The following is a 16,835-nucleotide window of genomic DNA, read 5'->3' on the forward strand; positions in this document are numbered from 1 at the left end:
ATAACTTGCATCAAGTTCAATAATAAATCAAAAAAAGTGTTATAACTTGCATCAAGTTCAATAATAAATCAAATAACTTGCATCAAGTTCAATAATAAATACAATAAAAGTGCCACTTTGCAATCTTTGCAAAAAAAAAAGGAGGAGCTATGCATTTGCAAGACAGGGCAAGTGACAGCACTTTCCCCCAGGAGAGCCACCTTGCTTCACTGTGAAACAGCACGGCTGTATGATCAGCTCCCATTTCCTCACACAGTGCAGAGAACAGTCGCGCTTTCAGTGGTCGTGTTTTGATCAAATTTACCGCGCTCACAGCATGTTAAAACCTCATTGAGTTCGGGGCTGAGCTGCCTTGACGCGAGTGCTTCCCGGCGAATGACACAGTGTGTGCCCGTCACATTTTTGTTTCTCTGCAGGCGCTGGCTCTGGCTTGACGACCTTTGAGGTGCGAGTCACAAATGTATATATTTGTGTAATTGTGATCCACACATTAGCCTGCTACCCATCCGTGCGAAAGTTTGTTCCGCTTAGCCCCGCCCCCATTAGTTACTGTTGCTATGTCTGTCAAACTTTCGCTCGTACCGAGAAATATAAAGCCTACAGTAAAAATAAGTACCGGTAATTTCCATTTATTTATATAGCGGATTTCACAGACAGAATCACAAAGTGATTTACAGTGTGTATAGAAAATGAAAGCATAGTAAAAAAAATAATCTAAGAATATAATAATTAAAAAAAAAAAATTAAAGTGAAATTTCCTCCCGTTCCTCGCGCCCCACCTGTCATGTCTCTATTCCCCACCAGTGGGGCGCGCCCCACACTTTGAGAAACGCTGCCTTACAGGTTATTAATGATAACTGACACTATTTATAGAATTAATGTACATCCACAAACTCTGGGAAATTGCAGAAAAAAACCGCAGACTAGAGCTGATGGAACAAATAATAGGTAGTGGCTGGAATTGTCATTGTGGGCACAAGCCACCTGGGGCCAAGCGTGGGTGTCGTGTGAGTCTGATGAATGGCAACTTAACGTATTGACAAAATAATGTTTTTTGCATTCATTGTGGCTGTCGACCCAGTTGCTGCTGCTGCTGCATGTCAACTTGTTTCTCTTTTGTGCATTAGTCCACGTCATTGTACACCACTGTATTACTGCAATTGTCCTCACTTGATGAATTAGTCAAATTGTCTAGCCAGAGGTTGTGGGTTTAATTCCCTCTGAGCTTTCTTTGAAAAAGCTCGAGCAAAAGCTTGCACGTCAATCAGCCGTTCGAGCAGCTGAGGCAGTAAATCAGTGGTAAAAGCCATCACTTAACACATCAGCACACGCAAACCGCCTGCAGCACAAAAACACTGGTTTTCTTGCGCAGTCTATTGTCAATTAGTGTGTTTGCAGAGGCTAATCGGATGAAACTCAATCAGCGCCGCTAATTGCCCAACTATGTGCAAAGAAATCACATTAATGCCGCTAATTAGGTAGTTGGCGATGACGCCGCCTTGTTGGCAGGGAAAGTGTGAACCAAATGTTGTCGTACTTTTAGGTCACTCAGCAGCAGCCAAGGTGGCAAAGGAGTGTTGGTGTTATGTTGACATTAAAGAGGCCTTCATCTTCACTTCTCGCTTATATCACTATTTGAAACTTTTTTTTTATTATTATACCTGCACTGTTCCACAGCTTAATCATGCAGTACGGATGGACTCTATGCCTTTTTTGTACTACATGTGTCTGGTACCATCCTCCTGTTCAAGTTTCTATTCGTAAAGTTCCAGTGCCTGCTTTAAAAAGGGAAAACAAATAAGACGGACCGAAAACTGTCTTGCCTCTGGTGAGGGCGGTCGCATTTTTCTCCGCTCCCTCCTTCCTTGCTTGCTCTTCGTTTTGTCTTGTCTGAACTTTTTTTGTAACGCTTTCTTTGCGCTGTCCTCAAATCTAAACATCAAACATGGATATGATCAGCTGGACTCTCGACGCAATTGACAAAGTCTTTTGGACAAGGAAAAGAGGTTCGGGGAAGCCTGGCTGCTCTGATGGAACCATTGCTGCGGGGTACGTGAGAGACTCCCGGGATACATTGAGAACCATGTGCCTCTCAGTCCTTTCCATCGATGACGTGGAAGACATCTACCTATTTGGAACCGTGATCTGATTGGGCTGGGCATTGCTCTGGTGTATCATCAAATTCGGAAGACGATGGCAGCCACTCAAGGAGCCCAACGGCTGTTCGTCGCAATGGAAGGATGGGGCAGGGCTGTGGGAACACAGACTGCGGCGATTTCTGATCTGAATCGCAAGATGGATCACATCTTGGAGAAGTTTGCTGAGAAGGAGAATTTAATTGAATTTGAGAGAAACCAGCATGGACAAATAGGGCAGGCAAGTCATTGTTTTTTGACTGCTCGAAGAAAACAACATCATAATCTACGATTTGACTCCCTCGAATGACCTTGACGCTATCAGGAACAGACTGTTCTGAAAAACACCCACGAGGACACTTCAACGATGGACGCTTTTGACCTCCCTTTTTCTCAACAAACACCTGGTGTCGAACAGTCCACAAAAACATTTCAACATCACACCCAAGTTAATTGGGCATAAATGCACGCACCCGCCCCTTCCTCAACCAACGCCTTCACCACCGCTTGTTTGCTCCAACTCCCCCTCCCTCTGTTGCGAGTTTGTTGTGACTAAATGTAACGTGTTTATGTTTGCATTGCAAATGAGGTTTTTTCCCTTGGACTCAGTCTGGACCCCCTCTTGTGGATCCAGCCTTTGACTGATATTTTTTTACTCTTCCCCCCTTTCCCAATATCACTTTTTTCTCACCTTTTTTTTAAGGAGCGCCGTAAAAATGGCTGTTCCGTCTGCGGTCTCGTCTTGTCTCCCTGTAACGTATGTCTGCTCTTAGTGGAACTGTGCCGAAAATATACTTTTCAGTACTTATGTGTCTTGTGCATGTTAAGAATTGACAACAAATCATCTTGAATCTTGAATCTTGAACAGCGATAGAGAATAGCAACAGTCCCTCACTGGGGTGGGTGGTGTTTGGAGAGAAGAATCTGGTTGTTGCTCTGAATTACAGCAACAGATACTGTATTTTTCGGACTATAAGTCGCAGTTTTTTTCATAGTTTGGCCGGGGGTGGGACTTATACTCAGGAGCGACTTATGTGTAAAATGATTAACACATTAGCGTAAAATATCAAATAATATTATTGATCTCATTCACGTAAGAGACTAGACGTATAAGATTTCATGGGATTTAGCGATTAGGAGTGACAGATTGTATAGCATGTTCTATATGTTATAGTTATTTGAATGACTCTTACCATAATATGTTACGTTAACATACCAGTTGGTTATTTATGCCTCATATAACGTACACTTATTCAGCCTGTTGTTCACTATTCTTCATTTATTTTAAATTGCCTTTCAAATGTCTATTCTTGGTGTTGGCTTTTATCAAATAAATTTCCCCAAAAAATGCAACTTATACTCCAGTGCGACTTATATATGTTTTTTTTCCTTCTTTATTATGCATTTTCGGCCGGTGCGACTTATACTCCGAAAAATGCGGTAGTGAGAGTGCCTTCTTCATTGCACCATTCGTGTAGTGCTTTATAGACCAGATAAGCATCGCGTTCAGGAAATAGCAAAGTTGTAATTGTAGAATCTGAAGCTGGGATGTACAGGAAGAGAAAAGAGCAAGATACAGCAACAAGAAGTCAACGTCCTCACTCGTTGGTGCGATACTGATTGAGGAGTAGCTGGTATCTGCTTGTGGGACCTGGTTGGGGAAGCTGGTGCAGGACTGTAAAGTCAACAACTGTGATGGGAAAATGTATACAGGATTCAAATGTGATTTTTGTTTCTTGCCAAATCACTTTCTCTTCTACGTCATCATCAGTCTTGCCAGAATAAGCCAGATAAGTTTGGATTCATGTTTTTAAGGCCTCTTCTGCACTAAGCCGGCTAAGGTTATCCAGGGTAAACTCCACCTGACCTTATCCTTGTCCACACACACACAATGATCGTCTAAGACCCCCTACACCCCCCCCCTGGCAGCTCAGTTGCCAGAATCTTACTGTAAAATTTAAGGTAGTTTTTACAACATATTAATTAATTAATTCTGGCAACTGAGCTGCCATCCATCCATCCATCCATCTTCTTCCGCTTATCCGAGGTCGGGTCGCGGGGGCAGCAGCTTAAGCAGGGAAGCCCAGACTTCCCTCTCCCCAGCCACTTCGTCCAGCTCCTCCCGGGGGATCCCGAGGCGTTCCCAGGCCAGCCGGGAGAGATAGTCTTCCCAACGTGTCCTGGGTCTTCCCCGTGGCCTCCTACCGGTCGGACGTGCCTGAAACACCTTCCTAGGGAGGCGTTCGGGTGGCATCCTGACCAGATGCCCGAACCACCTCATCTGGCTCCTCTCCATGTGGAGGAGCAGCGGCTTTACTTTGAGCTCCTCCCGAATGACAGAGCTTCTCACCCTATCTCTAAGGGAGAGCCCCGCCACTCGGCGGAGGAAACTCATTTGGGCCGCTTGTACCCGTGATCTTGTCCTTTCGGTCATAACCCAAAGCTCATGACCATAGGTGAGGATGGGAACGTAGATCGACCGGTAAATTGAGAGCTTTGCCTTCCGGCTCAGCTCCTTCTTCACCACAACGGATCGATACAGCGTCCGCATTACTGAAGATGCCGCACCGATCCGCCTGTCGATCTCACGATCCACTCTTCCCCCACTCGTGAACAAGACTCCGAGGTACTTGAACTCCTCCACTTGGGGCAAGATCTCCTCCCCAACCCGGAGATGGCACTCCACCCTTTTCCGGGAGAGAACCATGGACTCGGACTTGGAGGTGCTGATTCCCATCTCAGTCGCTTCACACTCGGCTGCGAACCGATCCAGCGAGAGCTGAAGATCTTGGCCAGAGGAAGCCATCAGGACCACATCATCTGCAAATAGCAGAGACCTAATCCTGCAGCCACCAAACCAGATCCCCTCAACGCCTTGACTGCATCTAGAAATTCTGTCCATAAATGTTATGAACAGAATGGGTGACAAAGGGCAGCCTTGGCGGAGTCCAACCCTCACTGGAAACGTGTCCGACTTACTGCCGGCAATGCGGACCAAGCTCTGGCACTGATTATACAGGGAGCGAACCGCCACAATAAGACAGTCCGTTACCCCATACTCTCTGAGCACTCCCCACAGGACTTCCCGGGGTACACGGTCGAATGCCTTCTCCAAGTCCACAAAGCACATGTAGACTGGTTGGGCAAACTCCCATGCACCCTCAAGGACCCTGCCGAGAGTATAGAGCTGGTCCACAGTTCCACGACCAGGACGAAAACCACACTGTTCCTCCTGAATCCGAGGTTCGACTATCCGGCGTAGCCTCCTCTCCAGTACACCTGAATAGACCTTACCGGGAAGACTGAGGAGTGTGATCCCACGATAGTTGGAACACACCCTCCGGTTCCCATTCTTAAAGAGAGGAACCACCACCCCGAGCTGTCAGTTTTTTTTTAATTGTAAAATAACTGTGGTTCCATTTACATTTACTACTCCCAAACCCCTGATCCCTGAAGTGTTGTATCCCAAATAGCTGCAATGGCTTTCCCTTAAGGTATACATGTGTGATTTCCACAAAATGAAAATCTGGGGGAGAAGGTGTAAATCTGGCGCCAGGCCGTAGCTATATACCCGCAGCAGCCTGTGGCATGTTAGAATTGTTTAAAAAAGAGGTGTTATTTAAATGATCCAAAAACTAAACGTAATGAGCTTCTAACAGCGTGAAAAACGGCCTCCATTGTGAATGCTTGATATATTTTTATTCCGAGAAAAATATGACAGAGAACGTTCTGGACTTCTTCTTCTTCTTAACAGGGGTGTTAAGACGGAAGAGAAACACGGGCATGTCTGGTTGACTCACCTTCATATTTCCAGTGGTTAGCTCGGAGTTATGAAACAGCTTTATTATGAAGCTGGCTGTGGCGCCTTCTTTCTGACGTCACTTCCTGTGTGGGGCGCGTTCTCTCTGGTGTCACTTCCTGTGGGGCGCTGTCTTTCTGGCGTCACTTCCTGTGGGGCGCTGTCTTTCTGGCGTCACTTCCTGTGGGGCGCTGTCTTTCTGGCGTCACTTCCTGTGGGGCGCTGTTTTTCTGGCGTCACTTCCTGTGGGGCGCTGTCTTTCTGGCGTCACTTCCTGTGGGGCTCTGTCTTTCTGGCGTCACTTCCTGTGGGGCGCTGTCTTTCTGACATCACTTCCTGTGTGGTGCTGTCTTTCTGACATCACTTCCTGTGGGGCGCTGTCTTTCTGGCGTCACTTCCTGTGGGGCGCTGTCTTTCTGGCGTCACTTCCTGTGGGGCGCTGTCTTTCTGGCGTCACTTCCTGTGGGGCGCTGTCTTTCTGGCGTCACTTCCTGTGGGGCGCTGTCTTTCTGGCGTCACTTCCTGTGGGGCGCTGTCTTTCTGACATCACTTCCTGTGTGGTGCTGTCTTTCTGGCGTCACTTCCTGTGGGGCGCTGTCTTTCTGGCGTCACTTCCTGTGGGGCGCTGTCTTTCTGGCGTCACTTCCTGTGGGGCGCTGTCTTTCTGGCGTCACTTCCTGTGGGGCGCTGTCTTTCTGGCGTCACTTCCTGTGGGGCGCTGTCTTTCTGGCGTCACTTCCTGTGGGGCGCTGTCTTTCTGGCGTCACTTCCTGTGGGGCGCTGTCTTTCTGGCGTCACTTCCTGTGGGGCGCTGTCTTTCTGACATCACTTCCTGTGTGGTGCTGTCTTTCTGACATCACTTCCTGTGTGGTGCTGTCTTTCTGACATCACTTCCTGTGGGGCGCTGTCTTTCTGGCGTCACTTCCTGTGGGGCGCTGTCTTTCTGGCGTCACTTCCTGTGGGGCGCTGTCTTTCTGGCGTCACTTCCTGTGGGGCGCTGTCTTTCTGGCGTCACTTCCTGTGGGGCGCTGTCTTTCTGGCGTCACTTCCTGTGGGGCGCTGTCTTTCTGGCGTCACTTCCTGTGGGGCGCTGTCTTTCTGACATCACTTCCTGTGTGGTGCTGTCTTTCTGGCGTCACTTCCTGTGGGGCGCTGTCTTTCTGGCGTCACTTCCTGTGGGGCGCTGTCTTTCTGGCGTCACTTCCTGTGGGGCGCTGTCTTTCTGGCGTCACTTCCTGTGGGGCGCTGTCTTTCTGGCGTCACTTCCTGTGGGGCGCTGTCTTTCTGGCGTCACTTCCTGTGGGGCGCTGTCTTTCTGGCGTCACTTCCTGTGGGGCGCTGTCTTTCTGGCGTCACTTCCTGTGGGGCGCTGTCTTTCTGGCGTCACTTCCTGTGGGGCGCTGTCTTTCTGGCGTCACTTCCTGTGGGGCGCTGTCTTTCTGGCGTCACTTCCTGTGGGGCGCTGTCTTTCTGGCGTCACTTCCTGTGGGGCGCTGTCTTTCTGGCGTCACTTCCTGTGGGGCGCTGTCTTTCTGGCGTCACTTCCTGTGGGGCGCTGTCTTTCTGGCGTCACTTCCTGTGGGGCGCTGTCTTTCTGGCGTCACTTCCTCATCGAACTCAGTTTGTAAAGGATCAATGAGTCCATTCGAAGCTAAGAGCTGGAGATTCAAGAAATACACGGCGTACTTACCTGTTTAAAAATGTGTCCGAGGGGGGAACCTTAAACGCTGGTTTCGTGTAGCTGAAACGGGGCTTAGCCTAAATCATTATTCCTTTAAGGGCTTATCCTTGTAGACAGTGTCAATATGTCAGCGCTTCTTGGTGTTCTCACAAACAATGTGTACACGCTTGTACTTTGCCCACCTGCTGTCCCACACACGTACGTCCTGGACGCCACGCAGCGACAGGACAACTGGGCCCATGATGAAAGCACCGCCATGCAAATGGAGACTCAATTACCTCGGTCAATCTGTTGGAGGAATGTGTCTGTGCGTGTGCGGAGGGTTTACCCAGTGTGCTGCTGGCTCCATGGCTCTCTGGTGGCTTGTTAAGACGCAATCTAGAGCACTTGGCTTTGAATTGCTCTTTTGTCAGCCTGAGCATGAAAGAGCGTGTGTGTGCTGTGAGGATTAGACTTTTACATCTGCCACAGCCTTTCATCACATGAGCATGGACAAGTGCTTCAACTAATCTTCACTATATGACTCATGACAGGTTTTTCAACGTTTATCACCTACTGTAGCATTTTACAACCACCTACTGTAGCATTTTACAAACATAAAAGCAGAAGAAAAAAAGGGCCAGCATCCACATGTTGGGCGAGCGTTGACAAGCAGACAGCAGGTTGTGGCTTTGTTTTTTCAGCAAACTCCCACAATGCAATGCTCCTCCTGGATCATTGCAGCACCTTCTTGGTGGAAGAGAATTGTCTTTCAATGTGGAATATTTACAAACCCTGTTTCCATATGAGTTGGGAAATTGTGTTAGATGTAAATATAAACGGAATACAATGATTTGCAAATCCTTTTCAATTGAATGCACTACAAAGACAACATATTTGATGTTCAAACTCATAAACTTTATTTTTTTTTGCAAATAATAATTAACTTAGAATTTCATGGCTGCAACACGTGCCAAAGTAGTTGGGAAAGGGCATGTTCACCACTGTGTTACATGGCCTTTCCTTTTAACAACACTCAGTAAACGTTTGGGAACTGAGGAAACTAATTGTTGAAGCTTTGAAAGTGGAATTCTTTCCCATTCTTGTTTTATGTAGAGCTTCAGTCGTTCAACAGTCCGGGGTCTCCGCTGTCGTATTTTACGCTTCATAATGCGCCACACATTTTTGATGGGAGACAGGTCTGGACTGCAGGCGGGCCAGGAAAGTACCCGCACTCTTTTTTTTACGAAGCCACGCTGTTGTAACACGTGGCTTGGCATTGTCTTGCTGAAATAAGCAGGGGTGTCCATGAAAAAGACGGCGCTTAGATGGCAGCATATGTTGTTCCAAAACCTGTATGTACCTTTCAGCATTAATGGTGCCTTCACAGATGTGTAAGTTACCCATACCTTGGGCACTAATGCACCCCCATACCATCACACATGCTGCCTTTTCAACTTTGCGTCGATAACAGTCTGGATGGTTCGCTTCTTTTTTGGTCCGGATGACACAATGTGGAATATTTCCAAAAACAATTTGAAATGTGGACTCGTCAGACCACAGAACACTTTTCCACTTTGCATGAGTCCATCTTAGATGATCTCGGGCCCAGAGAAGCCGGCGGCGTTTCTGGGTGTTGTTGATAAATGGCTTTCGCTTTGCATAGTAGAGCTTTAACTTGCACTTACAGATGTAGCGACCAACTGTATTTAGTGACAGTGGTTTTCTGAAGTGTTCCTGAGCCCATGTGGTGATATCCTTTAGAGATTGATGTCAGTTTTTGATACAGTGCCGTCTGAGGGATGGAAGGTCACGGTCATTCAATGTTGGTTTCCGGCCATGCCGCTTACGTGGAGTGATTTCTCCACATTCTCTGAACCTTTTGATGATATTATGGAGCGTAGATGTTGAAATCCCTAAATGTCTTGCAATTGCACTTTGAGAAACGTTGTTCTTAAACTGTTTGACTATTTGCTCATGCAGTTGTGGACAAAGGGGTGTACCTCGCCCCATCCTTTCTTGTGAAAGACTGAGCATTTTTTGGGAAGCTGTTTTTATACCCAATCATGGCACCCACCTGTTCCCAATTAGCCTGTTCACCTGTGGGATGTTCCAAATAAGTGTTTGATGAGCATTCCTCAACTTTATCAGTATTTATTGCCACCTTTCCCAACTTCTTTGTCACGTGTTGCTGCCATCAAATTCTAAAGTTAATGATTATTTGCAACAAAAAAAAAAGTTTATGAGTTTGAACATCAAATATGTTGTCTTTGTAGCATATTCAACTGAATATGGCTTGAAAAGGATTTGCAAATCATTGTATTCCGTTTATATTTACATCTAACACAATTTCCCAACTCATATGGAAACAGGGTTTGTAGTAGAAGCTCAGTGGACAAACTTGTTGTTATTCAATAAAGTGTGCACTTAAGTCAGGGGTGTCCAAACACGTTTTCATTGATGTCAGGTTCAAACACTGATGACATCTATTAAACAGACAAGAAGCAAGGAATCATGTAGAGACAGAGTTACATTTTGCTCAATGAGGAGAGACGTTATTGGGCTGTACTCTTAGTTACAGATCCAAACTACGCTCTAAAGTCCAGCCCACGTGCTTCCTCTATTTATTTGGGAGGTCCCTGGTTACATCACTGAGGCTGCTGCTGAATGCGACTTATACTCCAGTGCGACTTATGTTTTTTTTCCTTCTTTGTTATGCATTTTTGGCCGGTACTTTATTTTATTTTATTATTATTTTTTGGTCACCATTTTTTTAAGGAAAATCTACAGATTTTTTTAAACATATTACAGTAGATGAAAAAAGATTATTTACGGTGAAATACTTGCAGCTTAGTTGCCTGAATCTTACTGTAAAATGTAAGGTCGTTTTTACAACATATTACTGTAGATAGAAAAACAGTACCACTGGATTTATTTATTTTTTTATTCTGTCAACTGAGCTGCCAGTTTTTTTTTTTTTTATTGTAAAATAACTGTGGTACTATTTTTCCATTTACAGTAACAACCGTAGATTTTACAGTAAAAAAAAAAAAAAAAAAAGGCAAAACATTTTTATAGTAAAAACGGAGTTTTTTTCAATTTACAGTTTTCAATTTAATATGCTGCAAAAAAACCATTGTAAATGTTACCGTAAAATCTATTGTCCTTTTTACAGTGTACAATTTGATGGATAACTTGCATATATTGAAGTATTTATTTGTATTTTCACAAATACAAATGTGTGAAAACCACGGTAAAATATTATTTGTTGCAATATTGCATAATACTAACATTTAAAAGGTATACAATCTCATGCAGTGCATATATATTTTTTGTCAAAATGGAAAGAACAAGAATACATTTAGTACGAAAAGATTGATGCATATTTTCCTAGGCGTTTGCAGGCCATATGAACTGTTGTGACGGGCCGGATGTGGCCCCCGGGCCTTGAGTTTGACGCCTGTGACTTAAGTCAATGCTAACATACGTGGTTGACTCCAAAAGGGCCATTTCTATGAAAGATGCTTCCATATCTGTCAACATGTTGTAGCATTGTCAACTTCTTCAACTGTGACTTTCTTTGCAGTGCAAAATGATCTTGTGGACAAATCAGCCTTTTATTGGCGTCTACAGTCATTGGTATTTTAACTTTAAACACTGTGTACTTTACATTGTGGCCAACTTGGCTCCGCAACTCTTCTACTCTCACGGGTCGGACACTTTTGTGGATATAAAAGAAGGAGCAGTCTCTTATGGGTTGTATTATTGTCAACATTATTTATAAGCAGTGTGAAAAACCAACCGCCACATAACTAGTATCTACAGGTAAAAGCCAGTAAATTAGAATATTTTGAAAAACTTGATTTATTTCAGTAATTGCATTCAAAAGGTGTAACTTGTACATTATATTTATTCATTGCACACAGACTGATGCATTCAAATGTTTATTTCATTTAATTTTGATGATTTGAAGTGGCAACAAATGAAAATCCAAAATTCCGTGTGTCACAAAATTAGAATATTACTTAAGGCTAATACAAAAAAGGGATTTTTAGAAATGTTGGCCAACTGAAAAGTATGAAAATGAAAAATATGAGCATGTACAATACTCAATACTTGGTTGGAGCTCCTTTTGCCTCAATTACTGCGTTAATGCGGCGTGGCATGGAGTCGATGAGTTTCTGGCACTGCTCAGGTGTTATGAGAGCCCAGGTTGCTCTGATAGTGGCCTTCAACTCTTCTGCGTTTTTGGGTCTGGCATTCTGCATCTTCCTTTTCACAATACCCCACAGATTTTCTATGGGGCTAAGGTCAGGGGAGTTGGCGGGCCAATTTACAACAGAAATACCATGGTCCGTAAACCAGGCACGGGTAGATTTTGCGCTGTGTGCAGGCGCCAAGTCCTGTTGGAACTTGAAATCTCCATCTCCATAGAGCAGGTCAGCAGCAGGAAGCATGAAGTGCTCTAAAACTTGCTGGTAGACGGCTGCGTTGACCCTGGATCTCAGGAAACAGAGTGGACCGACACCAGCAGATGACATGGCACCCCAAACCATCACCCCACCATGCAAATTTTGCATTTCCTTTGGAAATCGAGGTCCCAGAGTCTGGAGGAAGACAGGAGAGGCACAGGATCCACGTTGCCTGAAGTCTAGTGTAAAGTTTCCACCATCAGTGATGGTTTGGGGTGCCATGTCATCTGCTGGTGTCGGTCCACTCTGTTTCCTGAGATCCAGGGTCAACGCAGCCGTCTACCAGCAAGTTTTAGAGCACTTCATGCTTCTGCTGCTGACCTGCTCTATGGAGATGGAGATTTCAAGTTCCAACAGGACTTGGCGCCTGCACACAGCGCAAAATCTACCCGTGCCTGGTTTACGGACCATGGTATTTCTGTTCTAAATTGGCCCGCCAACTCCCCTGACCTTAGCCCCATAGAAAATCTGTGAAAAGGAAGATGCAGAATGCCAGACCCAAAAACGCAGAAGAGTTGAAGGCCACTATCAGAGCAACCTGGGCTCTCATAACACCTGAGCAGTGCCAGAAACTCATCCACTCCATGCCACGCCGCATTAACGCAGTAATTGAGGCAAAAGGAGCTCCAACCAAGTATTGAGTATTGTACATGCTCATATTTTTCATTTTCATACTTTTCAGTTGGCCAACATTTCTAAAAATCCCTTTTTTGTATTAGCCTTAAGTAATATTCTAATTTTGTGACACACGGAATTTTGGATTTTCATTTGTTGCCACTTCAAATCATCAAAATTAAATGAAATAAACATTTGAATGCATCAGTCTGTGTGCAATGAATAAATATAATGTACAAGTTACACCTTTTGAATGCAATTACTGAAATAAATCAAGTTTTTCAAAATACTCTAATTTACTGGCTTTTACCTGTAGTTACACAGCATTAAATATGCACAAATAGATTTTACACTGTTTAGTGTAAAGTTTGAAAACAAAGCATGACCATATAAACCTGAATTTTTTCGCAGCAACTGACAAAATGCACTCATTTAAAAAAAAAGTTAAATGCTCTGTTAGAGAATATCAAAAATATATCATGTGAAGAACCAAAATAAAGCTATGCACAAATGGAGATAAATGATGTCAACAAAATGCCATAGCTTCAAAATGAGTGGTTTTGTCCATTCTGGCAAACGTAAATGTGCAAGTAATGGTTAGTTTTGCTTTCGATTTTAGTTCAGTCGACAAGCGCGTATGCTGTGTTCCACTGGAGGGAAGGGTCAGCGGGATTGTGTAGACACATAATGTAGGGGTGTAACGGTACACAAGAAATTCGGTTCAGTACGTACCTCGGATTAGAGGTCACGGTTCGGTTTATTTTCAGTACAGTAAGAAAACAATAAAATATAAATGTTTGGGTTATTTATTTACCAAATTTGCTAAATCTTCCACCAAAAATCTTTTTCTTAATGTAATATTTGATGTGAAGTAATGGGAACCTTGGATAGGTCAATAATTCATAATAACATTGATTTTGATTCAATATTATGTTTTGAGCAATGACAGTTTGAAAGAAAAAAAACAGCTTTGTTTTATTAGTCAACATTGCAACTTTTTCTAAATTACATTTAACCTTTTTTATTTCACTTTTCTTATGTTTTTGTTTATTTTAATAGTATTTTTAGAATGTGCCGTGGGCCTTTAAAACATTAGCTGTGGGCCGCAAATGGCCTCCGGGGCACACTTTTGACAGCCCTGCTATAGATAATAAAAAATTAAATGTGATAAATCTATGGATAAAAAGCAGATTGCTCGTTTATCATAACTCTCTCTCTCTCTCTCTGTCTCTGCCCCTCCCTCACCAATGCTGCTGTTTGTTTTGTTTTTAACCCCTTCTTAACCCTGAACGTACATTGAAAATACACGCAACCCTAACTCAAAATGCCGGACATTTGAGGCATTTAAGAAACTCCGCAAAAGAGGACATGTCCGGTGAAAAGAGGACGTATGGTCAGTCTATCCTAGCCCGTTAGCTGCTAGCATGCCGTGTGTTGTGCCTCGGTGTGCATTGTTCACACAACGTGCGTTACGCTACTTAATGTCCATGTGGAAACTCCTTCGGTACACAACCGAACCGGAACCCCCGTCGCGAAACGGTTGAATACAAATACACGTACCGTTACACCCCTAACATAATGTTATTTCCCCCCCTCATTCTCCCCAGGACTACATGCAGAATGTCCACGGTAAAGAGATCGACCTTCTCAGGACCACGGTCAAGGTGCCGGGGAAACGACCCCCACGGGCCGTGTCTACCTGTGCAGTTATGCCCAGCCCAAAAAGCAACGGTTTGACAAAGGACATGAGCATCCTGCAACTGGGACAGACTCCAGGTGAGCTTGATATCTAGATCACACCATCGTGGCTCGGTAAGATAAATACCATTATGGAAAAAGGAACTTTGTGGTTGTTTTTTTTTCCCCTTGATTTGATTTATTACTGCTGATAGAGTTGATTAAAAGCCTGCGAAGGCTTCTTAACAAGAGGGACGCATGTCCATTTATTACACATGCACGCACACATTTAGGAGGCCGAGCTAATAGCATGAATATTCATTGAGCCGTGCTCCTGTACTAATTAATGTCGTGAATATTAATGCAATCAGAGACCAAATTCACTCTGCCAGCACCAAGAAATGAGCTGCAGCCGGGGGCTTGGGGGCAGGAAGGGGAGGGAACAGTTACTTGACTGTTGGACAACACCACCTATTAGCACCAGTCTGCTTTTCCACTGGGTCTAAGTCCTCACTAGCTCTTTGGTGCTCTGGTTATGCTCAAAGTTATCATTTTGGTCATTTTCAACTGCTTTTTTTGGAATGTTGCCTATCGTTCACAATCATTAAAAACATGACGACTGATTTTGTTTTATTTTTTAATACATTCTAAATAGTAAATAAATGTGATCAAAAGTCAGCTTACAATGGAGCCTATGGGAGCCGTTCTATTCTGCCTATAAAACCCTTTGAAAACAATCTTTTATATACATGATGTAAATATATTTGTCATGTAGTTACAGGCACATTTACCGTATTTTCCGCACCATAAGGCGCCCTGGGTTATAAGCCGCGCCTTCAATGAACGGCATATTTCAAAACTTTGTCCACCTATAAGCCGCCCCGTGTTGTAAGCCGCATCTAACTGCGCTAAAGGAATGTCAAAAAAACAGTCAGATAGGTCAGTCAAACTTTAATAATATATTAAAAACCAGCGTGATGTGGGCGCGCATGGAGTCGTATATCAACATGGACGGAGCTGCGTGAAAAAAGCCACCCGGCCTCTTCGCGTAAACTTACCTTAACCACTCGCTCATCTTTTCTTCATCCATCCATCCCTTCGAGTTAGCTTTCATGATGACGCCGGCTGGAAAGGTCTCTTTTGGCAAGGTCTTCCTTTTGAATATCACCATGGGTGGAAGTTTCTGGCCATTAGCATGGCAAGCTAGAACCACAGTGAAGGATGACTTCTCATTCCCTGTGGTGCGAATATTCACCGTACGTGCTCCCGTTGTATCCACAGTGCGGTTCACAGGAATATCAAAAGTCAGTGGAACCTCGTCCATGTTGATAATGTTCTCTGGCCGGATCTTTTTTTCAGCTATCTTGTTTTTACAATATGCACGGAAAGTAGCCAGCTTTTCTTGAAAGTCTTTAGGCAGTTGCTGTGAAATAGTAGTCCGTGTGCGGATGGAGAGATTGCGTCTTTTCATGAACCGGAAACCTGTCGCTTAGTAGGAGCCATTTTGTGGTCTTTACAGATGTAAACACACAAAGGAAATGAAACGTAATATCCGCGCGCTTCTTCTTCTTCTACGCGGGCGGGTGGTTGCTTACAGTATAAGAAGAAGCGCTTCCTGTTCTATGGGGGCGGGTGCTTACCTTGGCGGTTGCTTGCGTAGAAGAAGAAGCACTTCCTCTTCTACGGGGAAAAAAGATGGCGGCTGTTTACCGTAGTTGCGAGACCGAAACTTTATGAAAATGAATCTTAATATTAATCCATATATAAAGCGCACCGGGTTATAAGCCGCACTGTCAGCTTTTGAGTAAATTTGTGGTTTTTAGGTGCGGCTAATAGTGCGGAAAATACGGTAAATATTTAATATTTACACATTTTTCTCATTTTAAGCATATGTGGCGCATTCATTTCAAAAACGCATCACAAAGTTTGCTTTTTATTAACATCACTGATTATTACTCGCTGCAGACTTCATGAGAGCCAACAAACTTAATAAAACATCACTTACTGTACAATGTCTGCTGCCATTAGGATACCGACTGCTAGTTCATATATTCCCATTTGGATGAAGAATGACTCATAATCCTTGTGGGGAAAAAGGAAGATGGAACCAAATGTATTTTTGTGTCGTCTTTGATTTAGTACAGGGGTCACCAACCTTTTTGAAACCAAGAGCTACTTCTTGGGTACTGATTAATGCGAAGGGCTACCAGTTTGATACACACTTACATCAATAAATATATTGCCATTTGTAAGTTACATGTAAGTGTGTTTTAAACAAGAATAGCTAAATAAATAAATCTATATATATAAAAAAAAATGGTATTTCTGTCTGTCATTCCGTCGTACATTTTTTTCCCTTATATGGAAGGTTTTATGTAGAGAATAAATGGTGAAAAAACACTTAATTGAACGGTTTAAAAGAGGAGAAAATACGAAAAAAAAAATGAAAATTAAATTTTGAAACATAGTTTATCTTC

General features: G+C 43.8%; 1 protein-coding gene across 6 annotated transcripts in view; it reads left to right on the forward strand.

Annotated features, from left to right (window-relative positions):
• Positions 1 to 16,835, forward strand: part of agap1 (ArfGAP with GTPase domain, ankyrin repeat and PH domain 1) — a 229,765-nt gene that overhangs the window by 146,579 nt on the left and 66,351 nt on the right. For all 6 annotated transcript variants that reach the window (XM_061924155.2, XM_061924154.2, XM_061924157.2 and 3 more), the window contains one exon: positions 14,289 to 14,457. In XM_061924155.2, coding sequence (XP_061780139.1) covers positions 14,289 to 14,457 — 169 coding nt within the window. The remainder of the gene's footprint in view (positions 1 to 14,288; positions 14,458 to 16,835) is intronic.

This window comes from Nerophis lumbriciformis, linkage group LG28 (genome assembly GCF_033978685.3).
Source record: "Nerophis lumbriciformis linkage group LG28, RoL_Nlum_v2.1, whole genome shotgun sequence".
NCBI lineage: Eukaryota > Metazoa > Chordata > Actinopteri > Syngnathiformes > Syngnathidae > Nerophis > Nerophis lumbriciformis.